Consider the following 19,665-nt stretch of genomic DNA (forward strand, 5'->3'; position numbering starts at 1 on the left):
TAGAAAACAGTTCTTTTAATTTGTAATAATATTTCACAATATTACTGTTTTACTGTATTTGTGATAAGAAAAAATTAAAGATTATTTCAAAAATATTAAAGGTACAATAATGTAAGAATTTTGTATCAAAATATCCAAATACCACTTGCACGGTGTTATATATTTCTTTCAATTGTGTACTTCTATTATCCTAAATGTTTCCAAGAATTTGTAAATTCAGAGAAATTCACAATTTAAAAAATTGCCCCTCCCTGTTCACTTGTCGCCAGTCAATGATGTAATATACGCGTTATCCCTGGTTTCCGCTTACTGCCATAGTAACCATGGCGACAGACGTGGACAACTGCGTAGTGCTTAACGTCTAGCGGCACGCTGTTGTTGTTTCGTTCAAACATTATGGACCATGGCAAGCAGACTGTGGGACAAAAGGAGAACTAAAACGAGGATCAATATCAGCATGGCGTTTTCGAGGTGCCGAGAGCTCCACGTCCGCGACTAACTTGGACTTGACAGAGCTTCACAAGTCACGACTTGCATGTACTATATTAGACAGGTGAGCAAATGTACATAAAACATGCGCGTTACCTCACAAGTTAATCTGACCTGTGTGAGTAGTAATTCAGCATTTGCGGGTAGTTCGGTAGAATTAAATGTCCTTAATCCTTTATATCCGCGGGACTTGCGTGTGGCGCTGATATCTGTCTCTTATTAGCAATCGCGACCTGCTTCATACCACAGTCATGTTAAAAAACATGAATGTTTTCACTCATCCATAAACATTATTAGATCCATCAGCATGACAGCAAGTCCCATCATTCTGCTTATCACTGCGTCATCAACCTACGCCTTTATTATTATAAGAGGTTAGCGACCCCTATTGGCGAAAAAAATACATATTGTAGCTTTAAGGGTCATTATGAAATCAAAATTGACCTTATTTACTTTGTTAGCACACATAACTAGTCTTGTGGTGAACAATTAATCCGTGCAAGTTAATACACATAAAAAATAGTTTGTTGTGGCAATCTTTAATCAAAATCTGAAAATTTGCTCTAGAATGGCATTCCTTCTCTGATGACGTCAGTTTGATGGCTTGGGTTGAATATCCTTAACAACTCCCCTCCATCCATCAGTCTGCTATGATACGTCACAACACTGAAGTAATGCTGGTCGCATCTTCTGGTTCAAGGGGACTTTAAAAAATTTTAATGTTTCCAAACTTTTGACATGTACTTTAAACATACTGTTTTTTTAAGTTGTAAATAAAACAAAAAATACTGGAGTACATTATACAAGAAAATAAATACCATTTCAGTCTTTCTACTTACTTGCTGTTTTTTTGTAATTGTTTGTGGAAAAATTGCTTCAAATTAAATACTACATCAATTTTTGTGTAGTTCCTGCATTTTCATTTTAAAAATGGATGTGTAGAAATTAAGTAACAAAGATATTAAAAAGGCTATAAGAGTATTGTTTATTGTTAGTTCATGTTATCTTCTGTTAATGTATCCAAACTTGTTGAAAACTAATACTTAATTGTGTACTATCTAGTAGTGACACATACATAATAACTTTTTACTTCGTCATTGGATATGACTCTGTAATGCCACAAAATCCAACAGACAGTTTTGGCAGTTATTACAACAGCAACCATGGTTCTAGAGAAGCGTGAGTCGACTGCACTTTAAACCACAAATGTCACATTACTCAATATGGAATGATATTCCGGACATTTTTCAAAAGGAATTGCAAATTGTATTTGCAATTGCGTTTTCAAATTGTGGACGCATAAAATGTGACATAATCCAAACGCAAATGCAAATCGCGCATTACCGTTTGCATTTTCGTTTAAGCGAACGCACAGTGACTGCCAAATTTAAAATGGAAATGCAAAGTCCGTTTGCAACTGTGTTTCCCATATCTTACGAGTCTTGACCCTGTCATATTTAAATAGCAATTTCAATTACCACGTCTGCTTTTTCACTTTCTCAGCGTCGCGTATGTAGCCAGCCAAAACTCAAATGAAATCGCAATTCCCTTAGTGTTTCCATTTCCGATGCCTTACACGAAACCTGTCAATCAGCGTCAAGGGTGGGATTATGCTATGGGGCGTGTTTGTGTTGGGACGTGACGTCACTCACAGTCGACGGTTAAGAGGTGATGCCCTGAACAGATAGACGCCGATTTATTTTAAACAATGGAGGTAGTTGGTGAAATTGTGGAGGACCTTATGATGCTCGCGCAGCAAGTTGATGACAGTACATCCTCTACAGATGTAGGTAATGTAACAAAAGTCACAAAATTCCATGACACTGAGATAAAGATTTGGTTTTGGTTTAGTTTAAAATGAATATTTCTTAAACCCTCATGTTGTCTTTGGGTTCTGGATCTCATTTGATATCCCCCCCCCCCCCCCATTCAAAAAAAACATATCTCCCTTATCTCAGTGTCATGGAATTTTGTGACTTTTGTTACATTATTTGTCTAAACACACAAAAAAACCTGGGTTTGATTTAATTGGTCTGAAAGTAGCCTATGTATAATTTTGTTTTTGTCCATTTCACAGTTGAGATTAATTTAAAATGATTAAATCCCACATAAATCTAAACAAATTGACTACACCATAAATGTAAAATGGAACAAACATTCTCTCTCTCTCACACACACACACACACACACACACACACCAGCCGCGGCGCTACATTTTAGGCCCGGGTCCATCCATTTCTACTATGGTTTTGTACGTTTCTTCATTCGGATCTATTTGCGATCCATTCCATTCTAAACAACGCAGTTTACATGCTTCGTCCTTGTTACATTATTCATTAAGATAATAATTAATAACAGATAATTAACAGTGAACTTGATAAATGCTGCAGATATGTTTTACTATGCATGCAAAATGCCTTTCAACTTAAGCGTGCAAAATTCAGAATAAAATGAATGTGCAGCAATTTGTACAAATAGAGAGTCTGTATTCTATACGTGTTGTAGCCATTAAATAAGCTCATTTAGTTTCATATTTGTTAAAATATTATAATGTTATTTTTTCATCTATGTTGATTATGAAAAGTGAACCGCACGAGTAAGATAGGATGCGCAATATATCGAGAGATGTGGGTCAGACATGATTTTGACCACTTTTTGTTTTGTAGAAAGCCTTTTTAAGTGAATTTCGTTTTGTATAAATTGTATCTTAATTTTAATAATTTTTTTATCAACCAATAATTTTTTTATTGCCTGGATTTAATAAATTAAAAAGGAAATATAGCAGACAATAAAATCATGGAGGCGCGCGCGCGGTCATTGCATTGCTCGTGAACAGGAGCGCATCTCATCCTAACTTAACGAAACTCAAGTATGCCTCACAGACATGAAATATATCTTAAGAAAGCCCAAAATGTCTTTTTAACAATTTAAAACGAAAAGAAAAAGGCTACTCTCTGATTATGTAATCCATGATGTGCATTTCTCTCTATAGGCGCGTTCACTATACGGAGATGACGATCGTCAACTTCATCTTTACAGCTGTTGTTGCTGTTAATAAACTAAAAAAATAATAAGCCTATAATTTTATTAAACAATAAATTAAATTAAATTGTAATTGTATTAAAAAAGCAGCAAAAAAATCCGGTTTGTTTTTTAAACCTATGCTAACTACGCATTAAATTCAGGTAGGCTAGTTAGTCGCTGTCCTCAGTGCCGCAGAAAAGCACTGAAACGTAGATGAAGGGGAGCCCGTTTTTTTTTTTTTTTTGGCTTATTTTAACTGGTCCATCCAGTTTTCTGGAGGCCCACCTACAATCAAAATCCGCTTGTGACACACACACACACACACAGGTTTAACTGCAACAGACAGCATTTTTTATTGAATTTCGCAAATTGAGAACACTTATTTGAAGGGGTGAGACCTAGCACCGACACTCATCTCTTGTGGTATGTCCAGTAAAGGACGTCCAGGTTCTTTAGTTGTCCTGTCCTTCACAAAAAGCCTATTAGCTACTTCACTGAGGTTGGCGAAGACAACATTACTGATGTTGCTGTTGGTCAAGGCCACGAAAACATTTAACTTATCCAAAATGAAATGGCTTCTGAGTAAGAGGACATCTGTAGAGGATGTACTGTCATCAACTTGCTGCGCGAGCATCATAAGGTCCTCCACAATTTCACCAACTACCTCCATTGTTTAAAATAAATCGGCATCTATCTGTTCAGGGCATCACCTCTTAACCGTCGACTGTGGGTGACGTCGTCCCAACACAAACACGCCCCATAGCATAATCCCACCCTTGACGCTGATTGACAGGTTTCCGTGTAAGGCATCGGAAATGGAAATACTAAGGGAATTGCGATTTCATTTGAGTTTTGGCTGGCTACATACGCGACGCTGAGAAAGTGAAAAAGCAGACGTGGTAATTGAAATTGCTATTTAAATATGACAGGGTCAAGACTCATAAGATATGGGAAACACAGTTGCAAACGGACTTTGCATTTCCATTTTAAATTTGGCAGTCACTGTGCGTTCGCTTAAACGAAAATGCAAACGGTAATGCGCGATTTGCATTTGCGTTTGGATTATGTCACATTTTATGCGTCCACAATTGGAAAACGCAATTGCAAATACAATTTGCAATTCCTTTTGAAAAATGTCCGGAAAATCATTCCATAACTCAACCCCAGGCAGCATGACGTGCATGTCTGACGTGTTCAGCAATAAATAAATAAATAAATGACAGAGCAAACATCCCCTAAACTTACTGTTACTTATTTTTCTCCACTTGAACACACAAAATCATCCCAACAAATGCATATTCCAGGGGATCAGTGTTAACTCAAACACGTTTATATGAAGTTACGGGGAGCCACTAAATGCTGAACGCCTCCCAAACTGTAAGACTGCCATTGAGGATGAGGGATTACGTCCCTAAAGACATCAGGCCTGGCCTCTTAGCCTTGCTCATCTGGCCCTGCTGTGAGGAATCGGACACAGTTTGTGTAAACTAGAGCTCATGTATACTGATGCCGCTCTGCAGTCAGCCAAGAGCAGACCCAGAGTTCAACTCAAATAATCAAAGCGCGCTGTGGCGTCCAGAGCACCACACCCTGAACAGAGCTTTCAGAATCATGCCTGCGAGGTGATATCATAGAGTCGAGGACAATCCCACGGGGATCCTGACTGACTGACGGACATGCTCTCTGTGTCAGACTGCGGTCATTTCACCATGAGAGGAAAAGGGAAAGAGACAAACAGATACTGGCTGCACACAGATGCAGTTGTTAGAGTAGGAAGAGAAAAACAGTGAGAAGGCGAAAAAAGACAAAACACAAGGTCAAAGGGCCAAGACAAAAAGATTATACAGGGCTGAAAATTATTAGTTAAAAACAGCCAAAAGGTCGAGGCAAAAAGAAAAGATAATAGGTGAACATGGTGTATAATATATATATATATATATATATATATATATATATATATATATATATATATATATATATATATATATATATATATATATATATATATATATATATATATTAATATCTGTCTATATCTATAGACAGATAGACAGATAGGAGACATACAGAAAGACTGAAGTTATCATTGCAATACTCTACTTAATCCTATAATGCCAGCAAAATCATTGTGAATATATCAGTAGTATTCCATATGTTCCTTAGCCATATGGTATGCATTAATTAAAATATGAAGGTTAAAGCTGAGGAAAAGTGCAAGATCTACAGAAAAAAAAAATCAAAAGACAGCAAGTGAAAAAAACAACTGGATAAGGAGGGATAATTAAATGCAGAGTTCACATGCAGGTTTTGTGTTGAACTTAACATGAACCATCCTTCTCTACTCTCTTGAAATGTCACCCCTGTAGTGAATGTGAAAAAGAGAGCCTGAGGAGAGAAGATGAGAGCGACAGAAAGAGGACTAGGGAGGATGGGAGGAATGGAGCAGAGGATGTATTCTAGCATAGACGATCAAAACAAGCCCAGCAGGAGCACTGGAAAACACACCAGAGACTCAGTAAAGCAAACACAGTACAGGTCAGAAGCCTTCAGAAGTGACCTCACCCTGAATGCAGCACTGCACTTAATATTTCACCGGAATGGGATGGAGGATTAAGAGCTATTATTTAAACATGAGAATTGAATATAGTCTATAAACAACACCTAAACATTCCTAGCAAACTGTAGTTTAAAATGAAATATTACATGAATGCAAACTTAGACTCCCTTGTTATTTATTTAAGCTCTCCATTTGAATAGATTACACGGTGACACTTTACAATAAGGTTCATTAGTTGAGTGAACAATATGTAGAATGAACAATACTTCTACAGCATTTATAAATCTTAGTTAATATTAATTTCAACATTTACTAATACATTATTAAAATCAAAAGTTGTATTTGTTAACATTAGTTAATGCACTGAACTAACATGAACAAACAGCTTTATTTTTATTAAAGCTGCAGTCCGCAGTTTTTCCTCTTTGTCGCCATCTCTGTTCGAAATCTGCAATTGCAGTTATTCGCGGAATTATCATTTTTACGTGCGTTGTGCCTCGGCATGGCACAGCGCGGATGAATCCCATGTTTTGAGGAGAATGAGCGGCTGTCAATCACCACGCCGGTGTGGATACTGTCATTCGCAATCACAGATTCTACTTTTTGGAAGTACTGTATGACCAACATAAGAATTATCACCGGAAAATGACGTCTGAACAAGTAAGTAACATCCACTTTTGCTCTGACCAACTAAGGGGAAAAAGCATTCCAGTAAATCGTGCCGATTAAATCTAACGATCGCTTATCATATCATGTCAAACCATGCAAATTATACTTTGTTCTCAAATTGTTAATGTTAACAACATCAGCATTGCGTGACTACATTTAATGCCCTTCCGATATTTATCCGCATGGCCCGGTTGCAGTCTCATTTTTTCTCCGAAGTCTTTCGCGTTTTACTACGGGTGAATCTCCAGTTGTCACTGGTGATTGTCGTTTGAACCTTTCTGGATCCGCCATCAAATTGATAAGTTAAATTTATATCAAGTGCTGTGAGAAAAGGCTATAAATCTCCACCTCCAACATCCTCACACGCAATATAGCCTACTAGCTGAGACACCTTCTTTATGTGTACAGATGTGACGTAAAGACGCAAAGACATGAGACAAAGAACAAAGAACAAAGCACATGGCACACAACTCAGTTCGCGGGCAGAGACAAGAACTCGATTCACTACAGAAAACTCATTGCGCTACAAAGAGCTCAGTTCGCGACAGAAAACTCATTCCACTACCAAGAGCTCAGTCCACTACAAAGAGTTCAGTTCGCGATCGAGAGAGAAAGCATGAATGAACAAGCCATCCTTTTAAACCAGCTGGACGGCCTCCGATTGGCTCCCAAGCGCCGCCTTAATGATGACTGACGTCCGACTCGGCCAATCACAGCAACCTGCGAGCAGAGAGAGTGGGCTAGAGACAGAGAAGAGATAATGAGCACAACAGCCAACACGTGTGAAGTACACTAACGTGCACAGATCACTGAAAACAAAACACGCGTGGAACGTAACACTCGAATTTCCCGCGGAAATCCACCAGTACCACTGGAATTAAAAACATTATTACAGGCTTATCATTTTGAATCGAGATACGGCAAGCAGATAGTTTTGAACACTGGCTGGTTATGTACTTGTTCAAAAAAGTATTTTGGATAATTTTTAACCCAAAAAAGCTACGGACTGCATCAGCTTTAACTAACATTAACAAAGATTAATAGACACTGTAACACATGTATTGCTCATTGTTAGTTTGTGTTAGTTAATACATTTACTAATGTTAACTAGTGAACCTTATTGTAAATATACCGATTACACTTTGTCAATTATCTTGCCTATTGTTAATATTATTGTTGCTGCTGCAGTTATAAAATAAAAACAAACATGTTATGTTTTTATTATTGTGATATTATTAAACTGAAATTTAACCAAAGCATAAGTAAAACATTAAATATCGGTCCTGCTTGTTGGTTACAAGACATTGATGAGCTTACAAATAATCGGTATCAGTATCGGTTATAAAAAAAAATAAAAAAAAATAAATATATGTTGATCTCTAAAAATAACTAAGATAAATTTAGTGAATTAACTGAACTATAATTCTCAATCAAATTCTGAATGGTGCACAAGCATGTCTTTCAAATTGCATGTCTTATAAAATGTGGTTGCACACAGAAATATAACTGCACAATCCTGACTCTATACACATTCAAATGCACAAAGGTACAAGCGTACCAGACTAAAGAAAGACAGAGCAGAGGTTACAGTCAGAGACCTAAGACAGCTGATACAAAATAGAAACAGAAACATTTGACATAGTGAGACAGACTGAAAGACTGAGAAATATCAAAGAATCAACAGTGAATGGCATAAGGAGATACAAAGACAGACAGCAGAACAGACGCAGGAACCGTCTTTAACCAGTCTGAAGTCAAAACGCAGAACAGTGTGTGGCATACTACTCTAGGATATGAGTGGTCGAGGTCAAGCATCTACTCAGATTTTAGCGATTGTTAATCTATAAAGGTTTTTCAAAGGCTGTTGACAAGAAAGCAGGGTGCAAACTTACTAAAATTAAAAGAAAGTGGTTTTAATCTTACCATTTATACAATTTAAATAAAAAAAAATTCTTTAAATCTACTAAAATTTTTAACTAAAAAATAAAATTAAAATAACAGCAATATATATATTAAAAAAATAAAATTAATAAATCTTAATAAATAATTTAATATTATATATAGTAAATAGTAGGGTTGTAACTAACAATTATTTTGACGGTCGATTAATCTATCGATTATTTTTAAAATTAGTCAATTAATCAATTGATTAGTTTTAAGATTAATCTAATTATTTTCTAATCAGCCGATAAATCCTTTAGTTATTAACCTACTAATAAATAATAACCGTAACATCTGCCATTAATCTTTCAATGTTTTATTCAAACATTTCATCATAAAAACAAAAACAAAAACAAGCCAACATGAAAAAATGAAGTGCCAAGAATGAAAAACCATTTATCAGTAATACAAATGTCCATGATGGCTGCATTCAGTCACTGTTTGGGATTGACAGCGTTTGGATGAATGCAAATCATTTCTCCATCTCCATGAGTAAACTAAACCCATCATGATTATACAGTTCACTGTGGCTCTCACATTATATGACGTGCCAGCCAGACAACTAGTTGTCCAGTGCGGTTACGTTTATTCAGCGCGGGTTTGTCGGGAATGCAGTTTTGAGTCCTGAAAATGTACAGGTGTCTGTTCGGTTAAAGAATGTGGCTGTCATGCTCGTTAAAAACAAAACACTGCATGAACGCAACCGTATTAAGAGGCGCTGCCATACAAGCTATTAGCATCTGCTGTACAGTTTTATGTGAAACATGACAGCGGATTAGGGATGAACATAAACAGTGAGATATAAATATACAGTATGGCCTATTTATATTGATTATATAAATAGTGATTATATATTTATACATAACATATTAATTTATATATATATATATATATATATATATATATATATATATACACACATATATACAGTATATACACACACACACAGATTAATTGCAATTAAATGCACAAATTAACATTATATTTACTCAATTTACTCAAAAATATATTTGAAAACAGAACTTGTATCACATACAATTTTATTAGAAATGTTTTATTAGAAAACAGAAAATAAGAATTGTTAATAAATAGGGGCAGTCAGGATTGTGTAACGTTAATCGGCCAAGTGGAGACATTGCCAATATTTTTATCTCCAAAAATCACAAATATCATCCAATTAGTCTAGTATCACTAGATTTTATATTATTTCATTAAACAAATACATAAATGTAAGTAAAAATAAAGCTGACCACACATTAGCATACAAAAAGTAGCCCAGTCAAACACCACACACACTGCCAAAAACTGTAAAGTGTGTATGGGATAAAGTTTAAGGTGGGGCAGCTGGAGAATGTCCATTTCGGGCTTTTTTCCATTTCAGATGGATTAGTTTATCCTGTAATGGACAGATGGTCATATAAACAACACGCACTCCGAGAGATCAGCAGAAGGACACTGTCACTAAAGGACAGTTTCACATGAAAGAACTGGGAGTGACTTTGCAGTGCTCCGACTAACATCCTCTCATAACACTGCATATCCATACACACATTCACGCAAAACCCTCTAAAAATACATCTGAGGTCATCAACAGGGTTATGAATTACAATGAAGATTTGCAGAAAGAGACGACATAATTGTGTATAATATGACTAAATTACTTGACAAACATCAAGCACAACAAAAACAAACATGTTTGTTATGTATTGTTTAATAGCCTACATTATTGAAATATTATACTATATGGCCTGGTTTCACAGACGTGCCTTAGATTAAGCCATGATTAGGCCTTAGTTAAATTAGGCCTGGTCCTCTCTCGTCCTTAACTATCGCCGCTCCTCCTTTAATGCTTCCGTAGCTCCTCTGTGAGATATGAGGCCTCGTGCCGTTCTCTAACGACCCTCGGCCTTGTCCTGCCTGCCACATAAACACTATCTTCTTAATGAATAAAAATTCAGTTGACTATGTTAAAAAACGATGGGAGGATATACCTGAGGAAGTATGGTTACATGCTTGGGAAACTCATTGTTTTGGAGCAATTTTGGATGAAAGAGTCTGATTAGATTTTTTATAACACCAAAGCAAAAATCTCTGCCTTCTGGGATTACAACACCCTTGCTGGAGGGAGTGTGGTTCATTAAAAGCTGACTCAGCCCACATTTTCTGGTTACGTACGCATATTCAGCCTTTTTGGGTAAGGGTGGGACAATTAATGTGCAGGATATAAGGCTGTCATTTCCCAATATGTTCATCTGGGTTACTCCGGAGGGTTTGAGTAAAAGTGATACCTCTTGAAGATCTGTCTGGTCGCCTACAAAAAAGCTGTCACTAAATGTTGGCTCAAAAGAAACCATCCTGATGTGGATCTTTTTTCATCCATTGTAAGTCAAATATGTTCTACGGAAAAAATGAATCTCCCCCTCTGGTTACAGAAGGACAAATGTTGTTAGTGGTGTTTTTTTTTTTTTTTTTTACCAACTCATTTATGTATGCTTATTGATGTGTACTAAAAAGGAAAAGCTGTTAAAAAAAAAAAAAAAAAGAATTGCATGGAAAGGCTCTAAAAGCAGCCAGGGACGAGCATCTTCACAAACTCGTAGAAAATAACCAAACCAATCCAAGGTTTTTATTTAGTACAGTGGCTAGATTATTAACAAATAAACAGACGTCACCTGAACTGAATATTCCATCACAGTTTAGGAGTAGTAGTAGTAGAGACTATGAATTTCTTCACTGAGAAAATTAAAAGCATCAGACAAAACAATTGTAAATGTACAACCTTTGTTGGCGTTTTAACTGCAGTGCTTTACAGCAATAGGACAGGAAGTGCTAAATAAACTTATCATTACATCTAAACAAACAACATGTTTACTAGGTCCAATACCCACTAAATTACTGAAAGAGTTGTTACCTGTAGCAGAAGAGTCTATATCTCTGGGTCATATCTAGGGATGTCAACGATTAATCGACGATCGATTAATTGTCGATAATACATTTAATCGATAAAACTTATCGATCATCGATTAAGCAGGTCTTCATGCGCGTGTGCGCTGCTCAACCGCGAAACATGTAAAGCGAGCGCGCCGGAGTTATGTTTGGGACCATTTTACACCTTCATCATGACTATAAGCTTGCGTGTGCATTCGCAGCCTTTTGTTTTGTGCAAATGTAAGTTGTTATACTTTTTATTTTGTGTAGGCCTATCTATATCTGATTTATCTCATATTGGATGCATTTGGTTAAGAATTAACTCTGTAGTAAAGCGTCAGCTTCAGCGCGCGCAGCTCAAACGGCAGTGCACGACTAATAATGACTATTGGGACTGTAATATTACATAACATTATAAAGAGAACAATATTGTAATAAAACATTGTGAATTATTTGGGTTTAGTTGCCGTGTCGCGTTGCTCCAGGAAGCGCGCGTCCACAACATGAGTAGTTCTGAATGAATAGCACGTAACGTTAACTAAGTTCAAGTTCACTTGTGCATGAATTTGCGTCATTTTGTGCAGATATAATTTGTAATATTATGTTTATTTTTAATATATCTGATTAATCTCATATAGGATGCGTTTCTTTTAGATAAATAACGTGCTAGCAAAGTGCTCCAGTTGAAACGGTAGCAGATTCATTCAGCGCGTGCAGTTGTTCCAGGAAGAGCGCGTCACACATTCTAAGCGAATATGAGGCGGCGTTGGTGACACGTTGTATTAGTAGTTATATTTGATTATTAAATAATTAATTTAATTATCAATCACATCGAAACATTTTACAATCCTATTAGCCCTTTATTTATATTTAAAACCATTCTCATTGATTTGGTGAGGATTATAGCGTTCTGAGCAGCATTTGCACACCCTGTCATGCTGTTGGCCATAGCCACTGCAGTAGACGCATATCGCAGTATTACGGCTAACGATTAATCGATTAATTGATCGTTAATTTAAATGACGATCGATCATAGGAATTTGTGAAAATTGACATCCCTAGTCATATCCCAAGACCATTCAAACTGTAAGTTAATAAGCCTCTCATTAAGAAACCACAACTAGATCCAAATGAATTGGCAAATGACAGACCCATTTCAAATCTTCCATTTATGTTTAAAATACTAAAAGTTGTGTCTGCTTAGTTGTGCTGCAAAAAAAATTATATCTATGAAAAAAAAATTCAGTCAGGATTCAGGCCTCATCATAGCACAGAAATTGTAGCCTAGAAATCTAGACGCACCCTAGTGGCAGCAAAATGTATTTTGCAGCCAGGGCAGTCTAGCAACTCTCTATAGACTTTCGAGCTGCAAAAACCTAAATGGGGTCAGGCCAATCACGTCGCGTATAGAGTAGGCGGGGCGGGCTTAACATATGACGACAGAGTTGCGACAGTTACCTGCTGCTACTTGAAAACAAAGAATGACGGCTGCTGCTGGAGAACAGTCTTTCGAATCGGCTTTGGCCGCGACTCTGGAGGACTCTGGAGTTAAGTTTTTCTTTGAGAAAAGAGCAAAGAACGGCACTTAAGTCATTCTTAAAAAAAGGAAGATGTGTTCGTCGTTTTGCCGGCCAGATATGGCAAAAGTTGAATCTATCAACTAGCTCGGCTGTTGGGAAAACGCTCTGGTTGGTTGAAGCGCTGTCCTATTGCGTGCAGAGGGACTTTGAAAGACAGCCGTTTATCCCGCCCCTCGGATTAAACCGCATCTATGGTGAGTTTCCAGACCTAACATCTTGATGTAGGTCTGGCTTGCCAGGCTACAGAAATTGCACTTTACTTATTAAAATTACAAATGACTTACCTCTAGCTTCTGACCAAGGCTGCATCTCAACATTAGTTTTACTTAATCTTAGTGCTGCGTTTCAACAATATATAGATCATGACATACTTACAGATCGACTACAAAATAACGCTGATATACAGGGACAGGATTTAAGGTGGTTTAGATTGTAACTATCAGACTATTACCATTTTGTTTATTTAAAAAGTGAATTATCCAAGTTAACGTCAATAAATTATGGAGTGCCGCAAGGGTCTGTTTTAGGCCCTCTGATTTTGAATATACTTGCTGACCCTTGGTAACATTATTAGAAAACATGGAATTAGTTTTTTTATACTATATGATGATATTATATTTCATTACGACTAGATGAAATCTCTAAATTATCCAAGTTGACAGTGTTAAAAATATAAAATATTGGATGACCAGTCATTTTCTTCTATTAAATTTGGATAAGACTGAGGTATTACTTATTGAACCAAAAACCTGAGAATCTCTTAGAAGATAAAGTTAAAGACCTGGGTGTTATATTAGACAGCGGCTTTTGAAAATCATATTTCATGTTACAAAAACAGCCTTCTTCCATCTCAGAAACATTGCTAAGCTATAGAACATGTTTTCTGCTTCTGATGCAGTAAAGCTAATTCATGCATTCACACCTCTGGATTACTATAATGCATTAGGTGGTTGTCCTGCATCCTCAATAAACAAGCTACAGTTAGTCCAAAATGCAGCTGCAAGAGTTCTTACCAGGTCAAGAAAATATGATCATATAACACTAATTTTATCATCTCTGGTTACCTATTGAGTTCAGGACTCATACACACTCCCCATTGAAATCTAGATTAAAGACACATCTCTTTAGCCAATCATCCACAAATACATCTCACAATCTTGTACTCCAGATATATCAGATGAAACACACATGATTATCTGTTGCTTGAAATGTTATGAACAGCAACTATAGGCTAATTATTTTCCATTAGCTTGAAATGAAATGAAATGAAATGAAATGAATTTATATAGCGATTTACTATGTACTACTACACCCAAAGCAATTTACAATCATATCAGGGGGTCTTCTCCTCACCCACCACCAGTGTACAGCATCCACAACTTTACCTCAAGATACCATCATACACAACTGCCACATTTTCTATATATTGTTATCTTTATGATCACAAAACTTCTTAAATTATATCATTGTTTCTACCTAAATAAATACATGATGTAGGCTATCTGCATGATGTGTATTATTTTAGAACTGGTCATTTCTGGACATATGGACATTATTTAATAAATTAATTAATTTAATTAGCTTTTTAAACATGCCTTAGAAAACAAAACATTACTGTGTGCATCTTGAGACAAAACAATGGCATATTTTAAGATGTCTCAGTTAAGACAGCTCCAACATGCATTTTAGTCTGGGACTAGGCTTAAGCCTTGTCTGTGAAACGGGGCAAAAATATACAGATGCTTATATATTTATTATAGTAATCAAAATTACCCTATTGGCCAGGGTTTGAAACTGACTTTCATATTGTACATCTATTTGCTTTATTTAGTTAATTTAGTAGGCTATCTGATCCAACAACAAATGTATTGCTAGATGTGCATTTTGCATTGTATTGCATTTATTCTGCATTTTCATTATGTTTAATAAAAGTAACTATCCTTTCTTATTGACCAGAACTCTGATGATAACTGCAACAATATGCTTTTAACAAGCAAAGAAAATATGAAGCATGATTATCATTGTGCATTCAGCTCCACTTTCAATAGTACTGACACAAATTTTCAATCATAACAATATTAGTGGTCTAAATGAGAGGAAATGCAATTTAATGAGAAAATTCTGCCATCCACTGTGACCCCTGAAGGTCTAAGATTCACATTTCACATCTTCTTCCTGTTCTATTCTTTTAAGATGGGGCGTTAAGTAAGGCATTACATGATTTCCCACTGGCAGAGTGCCCACAGAAAAGTCCATCAGCAGGAGAATATCTCTGAAATATCTTTATGAAGCTATTTTTGACTCCCTCAGGACAACTAAATATGTTCCAGGATGAAGTAAATAAATTATAACTGGAGAACAGCTAGTTCATTTTTACTCCAAAAGCAAGCCACTACAGCGAGACATGCATAACACATTTCTAAATAATTAATGTCAAGCATGAAGCCATGTAAACTCCATGCAGGAACCACAATCTGCAATGTTTCCAGAAAGTAAAGTTTAAGTATATTTTAAGTAAATTTTCCCAAGTCACTTCATTTTTATTTTTATAGCCCTTTTCATAAACTACAATAAGGAAGGCAACTTAATAATATACTTTTTAAACACTAACATCACCGAAATGACGAATCACATGAATGTGCAAATAAATTTGGTTAAGATCAGAAATAAAGCAGGTTATTAATAAAAACTGTCTAAAAACTAGAACTGTTAGGTACTAACACACTACCAACTCTTCAACTATGGAGGCCAGAGTTGCAGTGCGCTCAGTGCTCAGCAAATCAGTGCTCCCATACAGTCTGTGCTCTCTTTCAGGCCATGCCTGCTCTGCTAAAACAGGAAATATAAAAAACCCATGTAAATATTATAAAATGCATAAAGAACAGTATAAGAACAGTAAAAACAATGATGCAAGACAACTTCAAGGTCTCATCACAGTCTGTCTGTCTGTCTGTCTGTCTATCTAGCTATCCATCTGTCTATTTATCTATCTGTCTGTCTGTCTGTCTGTCTGTCTGTCTGTCAGTCAGTAATTCACAATTAAGTAGAGTTAGGTATCACATTCCTAAAAATACACTGGTTTCAGTAACGCATCATTTCTTTGTCTGTCTGTCTGTCTGTCTGTCTGTCTGTCTGTCTGTCTGTCTATCTATCTATCTGTCACAATTAGGTAGAGTTAGGTATTGCAAACTATCTCACAATGGTTTCAGATTAACACATCCTTTCCTTTTCTATCTATCTACTATTTAACTACTCCAGAACTATTTTTCTATCTGTATGTCTGTCCGTCCGTAATAATCATGCACAATGACATGCATTGGCAAGGCTTTCATTAAAAGACTTGAAGTAAAATTTTGGTCTCTTTCTGCACTGAAAGTTATTGTGGAACTTAAAAAATAAAAAGTCAGCTTGAAAGCATCCCCATAGTATCTGCATAACAAAAATTATGCAATTCTTCTTCAGTAAAAAGCTTTAGAATTTCTCCTTTTGTGTTCCACAGTAAAAAGAAATTCGGTAAGACTTTATTTTACAGTGTCCTTGTTACATATGTTACATGTACTTACCATAGTAATAATAATATATTATGCATAATTACATGCAACTAACCCTAAACCAAATCCTAATCCTACCCTAACCCTATAGTAAGTACATGTAATTGCTTACTCAGTACTTAAATATATAATTACACTGTAACAATGACACCTTAAAATAAAGTGTAACCAGAAATTCATATGGGTTTGGATTAATATGAGAGTGCGTACATTTTTGGTGAACTTTCCCTTAAATCTCTGACTGACAAGCACTTCTCTGGCAGATTACAAGGCATTTTGAAATGAAATAGACATTGTGGAGATTTTCAAAGATAAGGGAAATACAAGGTCAGATCCTCTTTATAAGCTGCTCACCTCCCCAGAATGCACTCTGATGAGTGACACTGCATGCCCATAATGTTCTAGCAACTATTTTGAGATATAAAGTACAGCATTAGACTGCCCAAATTTGGATGAAAGTGCTGCTGAAAACAAGGCATAGGAGTCTACCTATTTTCACACTTCCTCTACAGCCAAAAGTACCACTTTCCGTTTGCAAAAGATAACATGTCACTTACACATGATTGTACATAATCAGCATGGCCGATTCTTCAAAGAGAGCAGAATCACAGGGCCAGCTCAAACACACCACATCATTATCCCTTACTTGAGCACAATGTATTTGAACTTGAGGAAACCATTTTCAAGCACCAATGTAAGTATACCTCTAAATTCAACTACTTAATGTGCATTAAGTTTAAAACACTGAGAATACAATTCTCAGAGATGCTCATTCATAGAGCAGGATATTTTATTGAGTTCTCAGTTATATTTGATAATTAAATTCCTTGGGAGAAATAAAATAAACACAATTGAAACAACTGTGGACATAAGGTAAGAGTTTAGCGCTATAAAAGTAATGTGAATTTGCCAGACAATCTGGTTTTGGCTAAATGTGATAAGAAATGTTATTTACTGCAGGTTTTCTGAGCAAATCTGAGCAGTTTCTGATATTAAGACCTCTTTTGCAATTATTATGAGATATGAGATTACTCTGGTTGGTTTCTTAGGAGAAATATCTGAGAGGCAGAAGACTTACACAAAACCAAGGTCTCAATTTGCTCTCCATAGCCTATATCCCATTGGAGATTTCTTTATACTATGGTTCAGTCAAAAGAGTTCTCCCACATACATTTCAGCAGAAGAAAACTTCAACTTAGACCTGATTGGAATCCACAATCGCATTACCTATACCATTTGTTATGCTTGATAATTTTATTGATAAAAATGTGTCATTTCTTATGAGTTATATGACATGATGAAGAGTTCTCTACAATGTCTTCTGACTTGACAACACGTCACGCTTGTTGTCCCTTTCATGAATCCTAGACTCAGTATCTGACTATTAAGATACACTCTTAAAAATAAAGGTTCCAAAAGGTTTTTTTTTTTTTTCAGCAATGCTAGAACCGTTTTGGTTCCCCAAAGAACCTTTCAGTGAACAGTTCCTAAAAGAACCATTTTATTTTTCATAGTGTAAAGAACATTTTAATAACATAAAGAACCTTTGTTCCACTATAAAGAATCTTTTGAGCAATGCAAAGGTTCTATAAACGTTAAAAGCTCTTTTTTATATGGATATATATCCATTTTATCTTGGATTAATAAAAAAAAATCCATATTTTATATTGGATTTTATATATATATATATATATATATATATATATATATATATATATATATATATATATAATTCCATTCTGAATATATGCTGTAGCCTGTATGCAACAACAAGAGGAAAGTGGCTAAAAAAACGAAAACGCTTATTTCTGGCCTTTGCGCTCTTAATAACAGTAAGGCAAACACTTAACCAAGAAGGGAAAAGCTTTTCCAGTTCCACACTCTTGTTATCCGCCTTAATGTACTGCTAACGACCCATGTAAACGGTGTTTGCAAACAATGAACCTGTTACCCGGAGGGAAAAGCGTTACTCACTTGAATTTCCCTTGGCAATGTTGACATTGATCTCCAGCCCATCCCTGGTCACAGACGCAAGTTCCATTGATACATCTTCCAAAGATGCAGTTTTTATCACAGGTTTTGGAATATGATCCCTCAGTGCATATTAACAGGTAAAACATCACAAACGTGAAAAGGTACGTCCTGAGCTCCTCGGTCCTAAATAGGAAACACCTCGTGGAGAAGGCTGGAGACGTTCTTCTGCCAAAATCCATCCTCCCGTTCTCCTCTGATCTAAGCATAGAGATAAGGTTACAGTCTTCATTAGACTTCAGGTTTTTAAATCTGAATTCTTTACAGAGCAGCGAAACACTCCTCATGGTTTGCTACAATGTGTAGTTTGTTGTCATTGCCACCATGCAGGAATTTGGAAACCAAATATGTAAAGGAACTTTTTCCAGTCTGTTCTCGAGGTTGTACGCAGCGCGTTATTCCAAAAAATGCCAAAACCATATCATTTATATCGTTCCAAAAATAGCGACATATGAGATACAGATGTGCAGTTATGTTCGTAAACTGTGCCAACATAGTCGCAAAAATAACTGCATGATTTGAGCATGCGTTTCCGGGCAATAAGTCGTGCTGTTGTTGCCGTTTCGCCTTTGTTTCTCTCAGAGATGCACTCGGAGGGGAATGACAGCTCAACTCCTATCCAAAACAATGTGCAGTTCCCTTCCCTGGTGCTCCAGCTGAGCTCAGAGCGAAATGACGAATCTTACTACGGAAAAGGTTTGGATTATGAATATTAAGTAGATTACGCTAGCGTTGATTGGTAACCTTCCTGGCGCGCCCAATCGGTCACGTGATTCAATTAATATTCAAGAGCCAGTCCTTTCTCATAGTAGGATGGGAAACTCCTAGTCGTCCTAACATTTAAAGTGACAGCGCTCTATTAATTTGTCTAGAGAACTTGCGCGCGTCGTGCTCG

General features: G+C 36.3%; 1 protein-coding gene across 1 annotated transcript in view; it reads right to left on the reverse strand.

Annotated features, from left to right (window-relative positions):
- The window catches only part of atrnl1a (attractin-like 1a), a 250,528-nt gene extending 231,069 nt beyond the window's left edge, over nt 1–19,459 (reverse strand). Inside the window, exon 1 of the mRNA XM_081351271.1 lies at nt 18,714–19,459. Within this exon, the coding sequence (XP_081207397.1) occupies nt 18,714–19,057 (344 nt within the window). The 5' untranslated portion in view covers nt 19,058–19,459. The remainder of the gene's footprint in view (nt 1–18,713) is intronic.
- Between the last annotated feature and the right edge of the window lie 206 nt (nt 19,460–19,665).

Source organism: Scardinius erythrophthalmus (assembly GCF_964197995.2).
Source record: "Scardinius erythrophthalmus genome assembly, chromosome: 21".
Classification (NCBI taxonomy): Eukaryota; Metazoa; Chordata; class Actinopteri; order Cypriniformes; family Leuciscidae; genus Scardinius; species Scardinius erythrophthalmus.